This window comes from Notolepis coatsorum (assembly GCF_963971535.1).
Source record: "Notolepis coatsorum genome assembly, chromosome: 16".
In the NCBI taxonomy this organism is placed as follows: Eukaryota; Metazoa; Chordata; class Actinopteri; order Aulopiformes; family Paralepididae; genus Notolepis; species Notolepis coatsorum.
The window spans coordinates 20,282,220-20,296,536 of NC_140180.1; the positions used below are offsets into that span (position 1 = coordinate 20,282,220).

The window sequence follows — 14,317 nt, forward strand, 5'->3', positions numbered from 1 at the left end:
TCAGCTTTGACTGAGTTTATTCTTGTAGGCAAAGTCTGCACTGAGTTTACGCATCACCTCCGCGTGGCTCTGCCCCCCCACCAGCTCCTTGCGCACACTGCCATAGTTCTCTTTGACAAAGTTAGCGAAGGGCGCGGGAGCCCGAGAGGGGGTGAGCAGGACCAGTTGTCCCGTGCAGAAGGCGCACACGAACCGCTGGGTGTCCAGTGACTTGGAATGACGCCCGATCCTGTGTGGAGAGAGAGGGGGGGGGGGGGGGGGGGGGGGCATGGTACAGGATAGCATTAAGAACATGCTTTGTGGGAATTGACATGGAAGTCTGTAAATGAGAGGTATACTATTAATCTAATCTTAATCTAATTTAATTTAATCTTATTCAGGGATGCAATGACTGAGATAAAATCGGCAGACAATCGATCACAGATCACAATCGATCACAGATCACAATCGCATATTGGCATCGGTGGCCATGCATCCCTTGAGCCAATGTGTTAATTCTAAACAATTCAAGTAGCTGATTTTTCCAGTGACAGTTCAGAGCAGGGTTTCAAAAAATGTCCACAGGGAGTTGAGCGCTGGAATTTTGGAAATGTTCCCCAAAAACAAAAATTTGCTTAAGCTCATTGGGCGCCAAACACGTAATATATTACGTGTTTCACCGCCAATGCTTGAGCGTCAAACACGTAATAATATGTTTTTAGATCCTTTGATCTTTTTCCTCTGATCCCCGTTCTAAACCATCATCTGGATCATTCTATGTGTCCCTGGCTTGTTTGCCCACGTTGGAATTGCAATGCAGATTGAATCTCACCAGGTGGCAGTATCGCTCTACCTTTTGAACTCAGAAAGAAATGGGTCAGGAGAGGCAATGAATGAACCGGACTATCGAGACTCGCTCTGAGGGGGAGGAGCTCTTCCAAAGCAATCGCTAGCAGATCTGCTCGCCTCAAAACCTATAGTGTCCCGTAAACATGTTACATATAAACGAGGAATCGCGATCGCCGATGGGATCATTGGAATTATTCTTTTTGGATTACCTTCTGGCTAAGGTAAGGACCCACTATGTTTATTTTACCGAACCTGAAACATGTTTCTGTAACGATCACAGTTTTGTGTTTTACCGGTCATAAAACCTGCTCGACAGTGATGCCGGTAACGCGTTACTAAGTAACGCGTTATTGTAATCTGATTACTTTCCCCCGAAAATAGTAATCTAACGCGTTAATCTTTAAAAGCCAGTAATCTGATTGCAGTTACTTGTCCAAGTGGCTGTGCGTTACTATTTCGTTACTATCTCATCATAAATTCATAATGCAGGCGGAATGCAGTATTTTATTTCGTTTGACAGTCAAAAATACATTTTGAGCTGTTTTTCTTTTGGGAGTGACGTAGTGTGGCAGTGAAAGGGTTACACAAGAATGTGTCCCGCGGCGTGACTGGACACTCTGTGAGTGACTCTGCTTTGGTACAATCACATTCCCCATCCACAGTCTGCGAATCAGAGGCAGAGTAGGGCGGGTCTTCACAGCACGTCATGTGACATATGCGCCAATCGTGTGACAGCAGGGCTCCGTCGTCGGAGAATTCCACCCCAAAACGCTTGGCAAAATTAAAAGTGAGTTTCTGTTCAGACTTCCATCCCAAAAACGCTTGTCTAAACGGGGCCTCAGTCACTACTTCACGTTCATATGCGGAGGAAACAAAATACTGTCTACCGCTAAAAACAGCACATCCAATTGCATTGAAAGCATCTGGAATCACAACACTAGCCGACGCTTCGACTAGGTACAGGAGGACTCGGAGGCCAGCCAAACAGCAAAAGAGAGAGATTGTTTCTTTCCCTTTTGATTAATGTATATTTGATGGTGGCAGAGCAAAAGCTCTTATTTGCCAGATTTACAGTTAATTTACATGTTAAAGAGAGACTGATTGTATGTTTATAGAGAGACATTTATAAAAACAATTTAATAGTTACAGTTGATATAATTGAATAGTTCAGCCTGCATTTGTTAGATGTGAATGGATACACTGGTTTTGTAAAACCACTGGCTGGCTGCTCTAATGCTGTGAGCATCATAGACTGTTGCTTTACCATACTTGATGGTACAGAAGCTGAAGCACTAGTTTAACAATTTACGTTATGTGCAGAGAAACAAGTTAAAAACAATTTATGCACTTTCAATAAAGCGTTTAAAAAAAACGGTTGGGGGAACGACGACGACTTCGTAACCTAGTTACTTTCAAAGTAACTAAGTTACTCTGATAATCAAGTAATCAGTAAAGTAACTTGGATTACTTTTTAAAGGAGTAATCAGTAATCGGATTACTTTTACAAGTAATCTGTGGCATCACTGTGCTCGACAAACCCGATCACAGTTTTGAGTTAAAACGACCACCCCGGGCGGTCAGGTGGTGTAGCGGAGATTGCGCTCGTCACCAATGCAGGAGACGCTGGGTTCGAGCCCAGCTCTCGGCGTTGCTACCAGCTTGGCTGGCCGTTCATACTAATACAATTGGGGTGGGAAGGCTGGCGGGTGGGAATCTGGCGTTGTGGACAGTGACACCTACAGGTCAGGTCTCGGCGCTTGCTAAGCGGGGCAGGACTTGGTGGAGATAGCGTGCCCTCCCACGCGTTACACTTCACCAATGAGAGTCCTCGCTGCCAAGTGAAAAAAGCGTCACTGGCTTGACGGCGCACATCTCGGAGGAAGCGTGCATTCGACATCAGGACACCCTTGTACCGACTCGTGGGAGAACATGCATACAACAACCAGGTAGGGGAGGGGGGGAATTGGCACAACGACTAATTGGGACGGGGAGAAAATCAGAAAAAATTGGAGAAAATAAAAAAAAACGACCACCCCACCCCCTTGATGATTTTGTGAATGCACATATGTACATGGTATATACCTTTGATTTGGGAGTATTTGGGGTTTCAGGGGATCAACCAGAACGGTTTGGGCTTATTTGGCATATAACGCGTTTTATCTCGCAATCTATGGAAAAAGTCTGGATTATCTTGTAAATGGACGATGTTTAGCGTGTAATAAACTACAAACTACAGTGTGTAAACAAACTCTGTTTTACATGTTGGACTAGAAATAGTGTCTGTCAAATGAGCCATACTATTGTCTCCATAGCTATAATATAGAATATACAATAGTGTCCGCAAAGATCGTGAAATATCGCGAAAAATTGTCATGAAAAGCTGGCGCTAGACAGTGAAGGATGGGGAAGCTTATGGCGCTCAATGTGTTAAGGGGCGTCCTGGTGGCTCACCACGTACCGCGTGATCGCAACGTCCTGGCTTCAAATCCGGCCCAGGACATTTGTTGAATGTCCTCCCCCTTCTCTCTACCTGGTTTCCTGTCTCTCACTGTCCTGTCCCCAATAAAGCACAAAGTGCCCTAAAAACACATCTTAAAATGTTTTCTTAAATAAAAAAGGTCTTGTGGCATGTTTATCCCCCATCCCCATTTAATGGAAATTCTGTTGAATTGCAACCCTGCATTGTGCTGCATTCCATCACATGTACAGGTAGCTGCCAGCATCCAGAGACAGTCTATATATAATGTGTAACTGAGGGGTTACAAAACCCTGACTGTATTAAAGATTGTGATAGATTAAACCACTGCTAGGTATGTACTTTAATTACTGGCCAGACAGTACATCGAATATATGGTGGACACTCATAATAACACGGCATCGACAAAGAAATAGTATTTGAGGGTATTTATTATTATGCAACAATAGGTTACAGAATGAGAATTAGGGTCGCGCTTGTATGGCGAAGAATATGCATAAAGTCAGTCAGTAGCATAAGTCACTGGGAATAGAATGATTCCTACGATGGGTACTAGGCTAACACCACCTGGCGTATAATAGCAATTATAGAGAGGGCAACGCTGGTACCGCCTGGAGACACTGGGTTCCTCCCAGAGTTGTAAGGTCTGGAGGATAGAGGAATGTTCGGATACTCAGTCTGATTCAATTGAAGAAGAAGGGGATTCACGTACAGAAGCCAGTCCTTGTAATCCAACGCTCAGCAACAAAAGCAATAACTGTAATCCAATTGCACGATAGCAACAATGATAGCCAGCTAGCCTCGGTCCATGAGGCCAGCCCGAATGTAGATCCTCACGAGGTTAAATCCCAAACGACAGTGGAGATTAACGATGCTCTTCTCCGGGTAACACGTTCCACAATCAATATAATCCAACCAGTAATGGTTCTGCAATCGCCGCCGCTGGTTCTCCTGTGCACATGTCCAGCAGGTTCTCCGACTAGGCCTCCTTGTGTGCTGGCACCAATGTATTTAGTCCACGCGCACTGGCTAAGGTCCACTAGCTAAACGAACGAACCGTTGGGTAATGCTACACACGAACGAACTGTGGTTGGCACGATACACAATAAATGAACGACTATTTACTTCACATTAAACTAAGTCGAACTTGACGTTACTGCATTAATCTGACACTTTACTATTCAATTCGCACGTGGTTCTCAACGCTCTGTTAGACGCACTGCTGCTCACTTCACTAAATGGTAAATGGCTGCTTTTTTATATAGCGCTTTTATCCAAAGCGCTTTACAATTTGTTCCTCACATTTTACCCATTCACTCACACATTCACACACCGACGGCGGAGGCAACCATGCAAGGTGCCAACCTGCTCATCGGGAGCAATTAGGGGTTAAGTGTCTTGCTCAAGGACACATCGACACGCTGCCCGGGAGGAGCGGGAATCGAACTGGGAACCTCCAGATTGCCAGACGACTGCGATACCTCCTGAGCCACTGTCGCCCCACTACACGTTGAATCGGGATGAACTTGATGAACAGCTACTTAGACGAACACTACTACTGTTCGCACCTGCCGCAGCATATATACTTAAGTGGTTATCTAGTCCCAAACCTCAGTTCTCGTCTCGAATCAATACGCTGTCTCCGGGCATGTTGCGACATGCCCAGGCTCGTCTTTGAACCTGACTTTGGGGGCTTGCGGTCTGGCGCCTAAGGGCGTTATCCAATAAGGAGAGCGAATATTACTATGATTCGAACGCAGGCTTAAAGGGATATACCGTGTATATATAAATAATATACAATGTATATAAAACAATAAATGTAGATTCTCAGCTTTAATCTGGCCCAACACAACAGCCGCCTCCTAATTAGTCCGCACCTAATTAGTTAAGGGAGACAGATTAATAGTCCAGTCAACTGCTCAGTACCACGACTGGGCATCCTTTGGGTCCGATGTGGGCCGCCTCGATTGGGACAATGAGGTCCGCGTGGTCGGAGCCTATGAGCAGGGTCGGTGTGGCGCCGCGGATAAGCGGTATAGGTAGTCTGCGTAGGTGCGCGTACTTCGCCATCAGCTGTGGGATGGGGTAGTTGTAGCTTGACAGACCTATGTCATGGCCTGTAAATGCCTTAGTGATGCTGTACCGCTTCTCGGGCTGCCCGACCGCTGCTATTGTGAATGAGACGTTCTTGCCCTTTATGGTTTTTAGGTCTCTCTGAATAGTGCGGATTGTCATTGTTTCTTTGGTACCCCGCAGGCCCAACTGGGCTGTGGCGGAAGCGAGGAGGAGAGTCTTTTCAGACCCATCGTCGAGGACGGCGTAAGTGTCCAGGACCTTGTCCTCGTAGCTCAGGAGCACTCTGACCACTTTGATGAGCACTCGGGGGCTTCCGCTGTACTTGGGGTCGATGTGGAGCACTCCTGTTGGTGAGTTGCCTTGTAGGGCTAATCTTCTCTTGTGGGCCTCGCGCAGTGTATCGCAGCGAGCGTGGTCCTGTGTGTTCGTCCTACTCCACTGATCCATTTCGGCGGGGGTCAGTTTCTGGTATTCGTTACACCGTGACTTGGAGTGTCCGCTGCGGCAGTAAGTACACCAGGGGGGGGGCCAATGGATCTTCTGTAGTGGTGGGTAAATATTCCCTTCCTCTGTGGCGGGGGAGTTGTGACTCGTCTGTGATGATACCGCCTCGGCCTGGTACATCACCGTGACGGGCCTACTTTGGTTTCCTGGCGGGCGCTTGTTGCTCTCATGCAGGACTTCTAGATGGGCGCCGTCACACTTGCCGCATCTTTTCTTCAGGCGGCACTCGGCTGCCAGGTGGCCGCGCGCACAGCGGAAGCAGCGGCGTTTGTCCTTAAGCCACTGACCTATTTCGGCTGTGGTTAGGTCTTTGAAGGCGTCGCACTGTGACAGCTGGTGTTCACTGTCACAGTACTGACAGACAGCCTTCCACTGCTCCTTAACGTGGGTGTTGTGGCTCGTCTGCCGTGACACAGCCTCGGCTTGGTGCATCACGGTCACAGACCGGCGGTTGTCATTGAACCTCCTCGGTCCATCTCTAGGGCTAGCGCCACTCCACACGAACGTGTCCAATCGTAGACTGCTGACCTCCCTGGCGAGGAAATCAGCCAGGTCTAGGAGGGATGGTTCTGGGCCTTGGGGGTCACCGTGGTCTCTCTGCCGCCGAAAACGCTCTTGACGGGCTGGAGGGAGCTTCTCCAGTATCCGCTCCACGTTAGAATTTGCATACAGTTCATATCTCCCCTTCTCCTTTTGGGACCCCAGCATCCCCACGAGGGATTGTACCTTGATAGAGAGGTCATCCAGTGCTCTATTGTCTTTGGCGGGGGGGAAGCGGGGGGAGGCAATCGATATCTCGTATTTCTTGGATCACGTAATCCCATATGAGTCCATAGCGCGCGTCGAGGGCCACCAGAGCATCCGAGTATGGGGTTCTTGAGTTCGAATATGCCAGCGCTATGTTATGCGCTCTAGGCACCTTGAGATGCTTGAGGAGGATGGCATATTTATAAGACTCGTCGTGGACATCGGACATTATAGTCTCTAAACACATGCGTAATTCTGTGTACTGTGCTCTGTCCTCGCGCGTAAAGTCTGGGAATGTCGGTGTTCCAAGGTAAGACGCCATGGATGGCTGGGACACCGATGAGCGTAGGGGGAGAGGCTTCCAGGGCGAGTCTCCCCGTACGGGTAGTCGTGGGTTAGTACTGGGTGGGTACCAGAGGCCGGGCCCCCAGGTGCTGCTCCTCGGTGCTGACTGTACATCAAACTCACCCTTGAGTTGGGTCGGGGGTTTGTAGCGCAGTGACTCGGGGCTGAGGTCGGGGCTGTACTGGGCCTCCTGGTCCAAAGTAGGTTTGTGCTGGTGGGCTTGATGTCCCTCCTCTTCCTCCGCTAGGTCTTGGAGTCTTCTAGTTAGTCTCTCGGCGACGTAGGCCGGTTCTTCCCGTTGGCTGGGTCCCGTATAGACCGGTCGGGGAGGGGGCTCGGCGACGTAGGCAGGTTCTTCCTGTTGGCCGGGTCCCGTGTAGATTTGTCGGGTAGGGGAAGGTGCCCTAGACCCGTGTCGTGATGATCTCCGGGAGCTCCGTGTGGAGGGGGGGGTCGCCCTGGCGATCAATTGTTCTATCATCTGCGCCTGCAGCCGGTCGCGCTCCGCTTCGCGCTGTGCATTGGCGTGTTCTCGCTGGATGTTCTCTTCAGTCTGGAGGCGCCTCTCCTCCAGTCTGATGCGTTCGCGCTCACTCTGTTGTTGCGCTTGGAGGCGCTCTCGTTCCACTGCAGAGTGTTCGCGCTCACTAAGTGCATCCAATAAACTGGATGACATCCGAGCAAGGATTCAATACCAAAGAGACGTTAGGGACTGCAACGTTCTCTGCTTCACCGAAACGTGGCTCACGTCGGACGTTCCAGACCACGCAATCCAACCAGCTGAACACTTCTTTATCCACCGCAAGGATCGTCCACACAGAGTCCGGTAAACAACGTGGAGGAGGTATTGCCTTCATGTTTAACAACAATTGGAGCGATCCAACTAACGTGAAGGAATTATCCAACCACTGCTGCCCAGACCTGGAATATATAACCATCAAGTGTCGTCCTTTCTTCCTCCCGAGGGAGTTAACGGCGATCATCCTTGTAGGAGTGTATATTCCACCGCAAGCCAGCAACAACGTCGCGCTCTCCAGACTCCACGACGAGGTAAATAGAATACAAGCGGCGAACGTTAACGCCGCCATTTTGGTGCTGGGTGATTTCAATAGCGCCAATCTGAGAAAGGTATTACCGGACTTCTATCAGCATGTGACTTGCAACACCAGAGGCGGTAACATCCTAGATCACTGTTACACGCAATTTAAAGGTGGCTACAAGGCTCATTCTGATAGTGGCTTTGGTAAATCAGATCACGCGTCCATCTTTCTTTCACCAATGTACAAACAGAGAATCAAAAGTACTCCTGTAGTCTCGCGAGAGGTGCAGAAATGGGATTTGACGTCAGAGGAGACGCTCCAGTCTGCGTTTCACTGCACAGACTGGAATGTGTTCCGCGACACAGATAACATTAATGTCTACACGGAGACAGTGCTGGACTATGTTTGTACTTTGGTGGAAGAAACAATCCCCACTACCAAAATGAGAGTTTACCCAAATCAAAAACCCTGGGTAGACAAATCCGTCCGTGAAGCTCTGAGAGAGCGCACCAAAGCATACAACGACGGCCTAGTGGCAGGCAACATGAATGACCACAAGGTGGCGCGATACAACGTAAGGAGGACAGTGTCAGAGGCCAAACGGCGCTACAGGGATAAAATTGAAGGGGGCTCAAAACGATGACAGACTACAAAGGCGCCTCCCTCAAACTGAACAGTGACATCTCCTTAGCAAATGACCTCAATACCTTCTATGCGAGGTTTGATGCTGGTAATAACAACACCAGCTCACAAGCCACGGAAATGGGGGGGGGGGGTCGGCTGCTGATGGAGGCGCAGTGTTCAGGGTAACAGAGCATGAGTTGAGGCGGACCTTTAAAAAAGTGAATATCAGGAAGGCAGCAGGTCCGGACGGCATCCCCGGCCGCGTCCTAAAAGTCTGTGCCGACCAACTGGCCCCAGTATTCACTGACATATTTAACCTGTCCTTAGAACAGGCTGTCATCCCCACCTGCCTGAAGAAGTCCACTATTATCCCTGTACCCAAAAAATCCAAGCCTGCTTGCCTCAACGACTACCGCCCTGTAGCTCTCACCTCCATAGCCATGAAGTGCTTTGAGAAGCTAGTAAAGGGCTACATCTGCTCCTCCCTCCCCATCAACATGGACCCCCTGCAATTTGCATACCGCCCCAACAGGTCCACGGAGGACGCCATAGCCCATGTGCTGCACACAGCAGCATCACACCTGGACAAGAGGCAGGGGAACTATGTGAGAATGCTATTCATCGACTACAGCTCGGCATTCAATACCATAGTCCCCTCCATACTCATAGCCAAGCTCAGGGACCTGGGCTTGAACTATGACCTCTGCCAGTGGGTCTTGGACTTCCTGACTGGCAGACCCCAGGTGGTGAGAGCAGGCAACTGCACCTCCTCATCCATCACCCTCAACATAGGGGCCCCCCAGGGCTGTGTTCTGAGTCCCCTCCTCTACTCCCTGTACACACACGACTGTGTGGCTCAGCGGAGTAGCAATACAATCATCAAATTTGCTGACGACACAGTGGTGGTGGGCCTGATCTCTGCCAACGACGAGAGGGCCTACCTGGAAGAGGTCAAGGTCCTGGCGGGATGGTGCCAGGAAAACAGCCTCTCCCTGAACGTCAGCAAAACAAAGGAGATGATTGTGGACTTCAGGAGGTCGGGGGTCAAGGACTACAGCCCCCTCAGCATCGACGGGGCACCGGTTGAGAGAGTCAACAGCTTTAGGTACCTCGGAGCCTACATATCCGAGGACTTGACATGGACCACACACATTGACAGTGTAGTGAAGAAGGCACGACAACGCCTCTACTTCCTCAGGCGCCTAAGGAAGTTCCAAGTCAGTCAGAAGATCCTTAAGAACTTCTACTCATGTACAATAGAGAGCATCTTGACCGGCAACATCACCTCCTGGTTTGGGAATAGCACTGCACAAGACCAAAGCAGACTACAAAGAGTGACACGTTCAGCCGAACGCACAATTGGAGGGGGGCTCCCCACCCTCCAGAACATTTACAACAAGCGTTGCAAGGGCAAGGCTAAGAGAATCATTAAAGACTCCAGTCACCCGAACAACTGCCTCTTTGAACTGCTGCGGTCAGGCAAGCGATACCGGAGTCTCAAGGCGAGCACAGAAAGACTCAGAAGAAGCTTCTATCCCCAGGCCATCAGGCTGCTAAACGAACAATGAACACTACACAACAACAACCACCAAACGCACATAGCACACACATCCACACGCACACACTCACTTTAAACAAACACACTGTAGCACCCACTCCACACACTTTATAGCACACACCCACTTTAAACAAACACACTGTAGCACCCACTCCACACACTTTATATTTATTGATGAAGGATTGCACTACAACTCGTACACCTTACTGTAAATTGTACCTAAATTGTACCTCATCCCATTTCTGCTTTGCACTATATAGTACTGTACATTAGTACACTGCATAGTATTGTATATTATATGGTAACTCAGAACATTGTACATATGTCTATACCAAACACTGTGACCTCATTTTCTTCTTCTAAATTACATGCTATACTATGTTATTTGATACTATCTTGTCTAGCACAGTCTCTGGAGCGTAACAGTAAGAAGCATTTTGTATGAAAGTATTCTGTACTTCTGTATGACAACTATTAAAGAAACTTGAAACTTGCTTGGAGTTGCGCGTGGAGGCGCTCTCGTTCCGCTGCAGAGTGTTCGCGCTCACTAAGGGTCTGTGCTTGGAGACGGTCTCTTTCGGTTGAAGCTGTCAGCGTGGCGATTAAGGCTTGCGCCAGTCTCTGGTCAGCCTCGCTGGGGGATGACACCGATGGAGGTGATCGGGCGCTGACAGGGCTTGGTGGAGACCTGTTCTCTTGCCGCGCCTCGAGGTCCATCTCTGGAGCGCGGTACTCTTCTCTTGGTTGCGCGCCGAGGTCTGTCTCGGGTGCGCGCTCTTGGGTTGGTTGCGTTCCGGGGTCTATCCCGGTGGCGCTTTCTTTATCCTGGGGCGCTCCGGGGTCTATCCCGGTGGCGCTGTCTTGGGGTATAGTCACGTCATGTCCCGCTTGGTCCCCCCCGTGAGCTAAGTCAGTTTCGTTTGAACCCACTGGGGTCTCTACTGGTAGGGCCGACAAGTCGATAGGATTGGGCATGCTTAAACTATCCATTTTATCCGTATTTAACGTCTTTTTAGACAAGCTAGGGGGTAAAACGAAAGCGTATTCCTCCAGGTATGGAGGTGGCTGACGTTTGCGCCGCGGGCGCTCTAATTTGGGGGAGCCGTCTGGAGAGTGTCCACCGCTGGCCATATCAATATTAATATGATATTAAAGATTACTGATACCCTCCGGCTCGAAGGACCAATTGTAACTGAGGGGTTACAAAACCCTGACTGTATTAAAGATTGTGATAGATTAAACCACTGCTAGGTATGTACTTTAATTACTGGCCAGACAGTACATCGAATATATGGTGGACACTCATAATAACACGGCATCGACAAAGAAATAGTATTTGAGGGTATTTATTATTATGCAACAATAGGTTACAGAATGAGAATTAGGGTCGCGCTTGTATGGCGAAGAATATGCATAAAGTCAGTCAGTAGCATAAGTCACTGGGAATAGAATGATTCCTACGATGGGTACTAGGCTAACGCCACCTGGCGTATAATAGCAATTATAGAGAGGGCAACGCTGGTACCGCCTGGAGACACTGGGTTCCTCCCAGAGTTGTAAGGTCTGGAGGATAGAGGAATGTTCGGATACTCAGTCTGATTCAATTGAAGAAGGGGATTCACGTACAGAAGCCAGTCCTTGTAATCCAACGCTCAGCAACAAAAGCAATAACTGTAATCCAATTGCACGATAGCAACGATGATAGCCAGCTAGCCTCGGTCCATGAGGCCAGCCCGAATGTAGATCCTCACGAGGTTAAATCCCAAACGACAGTGGAGATTAACGATGCTCTTCTCCGGGTAACACGTTCCACAATCAATATAATCCAACCAGTAATGGTTCTGCAATCGCCGCCGCTGGTTCTCCTGTGCACATGTCCAGCAGGTTCTCCGACTAGGCCTCCTCGTGTGCTGGCATCAATGTATTTAGTCCACGCGCACTGGCTAAGGTCCACTAGCTAAACGAACGAACCGTTGGGTAATGCTACACACGAACGAACTGTGGTTGGCACGATACACAATAAATTAATGACTATTTACTTCACATTAAACTAAGTCGAACTTGACGTTACTGCATTAATCTGACACTTTACTATTCAATTCGCACGTGGTTCTCAACGCTCTGTTAGACGCACTGCTGCTCACTTCACTACACGTTGAATCGGGATGAACTTGATGAACAGCTACTTAGACGAACACTACTACTGTTCGCACCTGCCGCAGCATATATACTTAAGTGGTTATCTAGTCCCAAACCTCAGTTCTCGTCTCGAATCAATACGCTGTCTCCGGGCATGTTGCGACATGCCCGGGCTCGTCTTTGAACCTGACTTTGGGGGCTTGCGGTCTGGCGCCTAAGGGCATTATCCAATAAGGAGAGCGAATATTACTATGATTCGAACGCAGGCTTAAAGGGATATACCGTGTATATATAAATAATATACAATGTATATAAAACAATAAATGTAGATTCTCAGCTTTAATCTGGCCCTTCACAACATAATGAGATGGATCACCTTGTTCGTTTTGAATGGGGAAATCTGGAGGAATGTAGGGACTCGAGGGAGGGAAGGGGGCAGCCGATCACACTCTCCGCTGATCGTATCACCCGCTGCAGCTTGGCCTCGTCTCTGACCGTGGCTGCAGGGAACCAGGTGATGATGGAGAGGGTGAGGATGGACTGGATGATGGCAGTGTAGAACTGGACCATCATAGTCCTCGGCAGCCTAAACTTCCTCAGCTGACGTAGGAAGAACATCCTCTTCCGGGCCTTTTTATTGAGAGCGATGGTGTTCAGCTCCCATTTCAGGTCCCGGGAGAGTGTCATGCCGAGGAAGTGGCAGGACTCCACAGAGGTCACCGGGGTGCCTCCCAGAATGATCGGGGTGGGGGGGGGGGGGGGGGGGGGCTGCTCTCCACTGTTTTCTGGGCGTTGAGGTCCAGGTTGTTGCAGCTGCACCAGCTCAGCAGCCTCTCGATCTCCCTCCTGTAGGCGGACTCGTCCCCCCTGGATATGAGACCCACCAGGGTGGTGTCGTCCGCAAACTTCAGGAGTTTGACCGAGGGGTGCAGAGAGACGCAGCTGTTGGTGTACAGGGAGAATAGTAGTGGGGACAGAACGCAGCCCTGTGGGGAGCCAGTGCTGATGGACTTGGGATCGGAGATGTTAATTCCCAACTTCACCCGCTGTGACCGGTTTGTCACAAACGTGAAGGAAAAAAACAACGACATGCATGACAGCTTCTTAGATAGGGATGACTCCCCATTCATGGAGACAGGGGTCAGACTCCCCATTCATGGAGACAGGGGTCAGACTCCCCATTCATGGAGACAGGGGTCAGACTCCCCATTCACTCCCCATTCATGGAGACAGGGGTCAGACTCCCCATTCAGAGAGACAGGGGTCAGACTCCCCATTCATGGAGACAGGGGTCAGACTCCCCATTCATGGAGACAGGGGTCAGACTCCCCATTCATGGAGACAGGGGTCAGACTCCCCATTCATGGAGACAGGGGTCAGACTCCCCATTCATGGAGACAGGGGCCAGACTCCCCATTCATGGAGACCGGGGTCAGACTCCCCATTCATGGAGACAGGGATCAGACTCCCCATTCATGAAGACAGGGGTCAGACTCCCCATTCATGGAGACAGGGATCAGACTCCCCATTCATGGAGACCGGGGTCAGACTCCCCATTCAGGGAGACAGGGGTCAGACTCCCCATTCATGGAGACAGGGGTCAGACTCCCCATTCAGAGAGACAGGGGTCAGACTCCCCATTCATGGAGACAGGGGTCAGACTCCCCATTCAGAGACAGGGGTCAGACTCCCCATTCATGGAGACAGGGGTCAGACTCCCCATTCATGGAGACAGGGGTCAGACTCCCCATTCATGGAGACCGGGGTCAGACTCCCCATTCATGGAGACAGGGGTCAGACTCCCCATTCATGGAGACCGGGGTCAGACTCCCCATTCATGGAGACAGGGGTCAGACTCCCCATTCATGGAGACCGGGGTCAGACTCCCCATTCATGGAGACAGGGGTCAGACTCCCCATTCATGGAGACCGGGGTCAGACTCCCCATTCATGGAGACCGGGGTCAGACTCCCCATTCATG

At 49.8% G+C, this 14,317-nt stretch overlaps 1 protein-coding gene across 1 annotated transcript in view; it reads right to left on the reverse strand.

Annotated features, from left to right (window-relative positions):
• The window catches only part of gcna (germ cell nuclear acidic peptidase), a gene marked incomplete at its 3' end in the record, with an annotated part of 38,222 nt that continues 23,905 nt past the window's right edge, over nucleotides 1-14,317 (reverse strand). Inside the window, exon 12 of the mRNA XM_084332289.1 lies at nucleotides 1-229. Within this exon, the coding sequence (XP_084188415.1) occupies nucleotides 1-229 (229 nt within the window). The remainder of the gene's footprint in view (nucleotides 230-14,317) is intronic.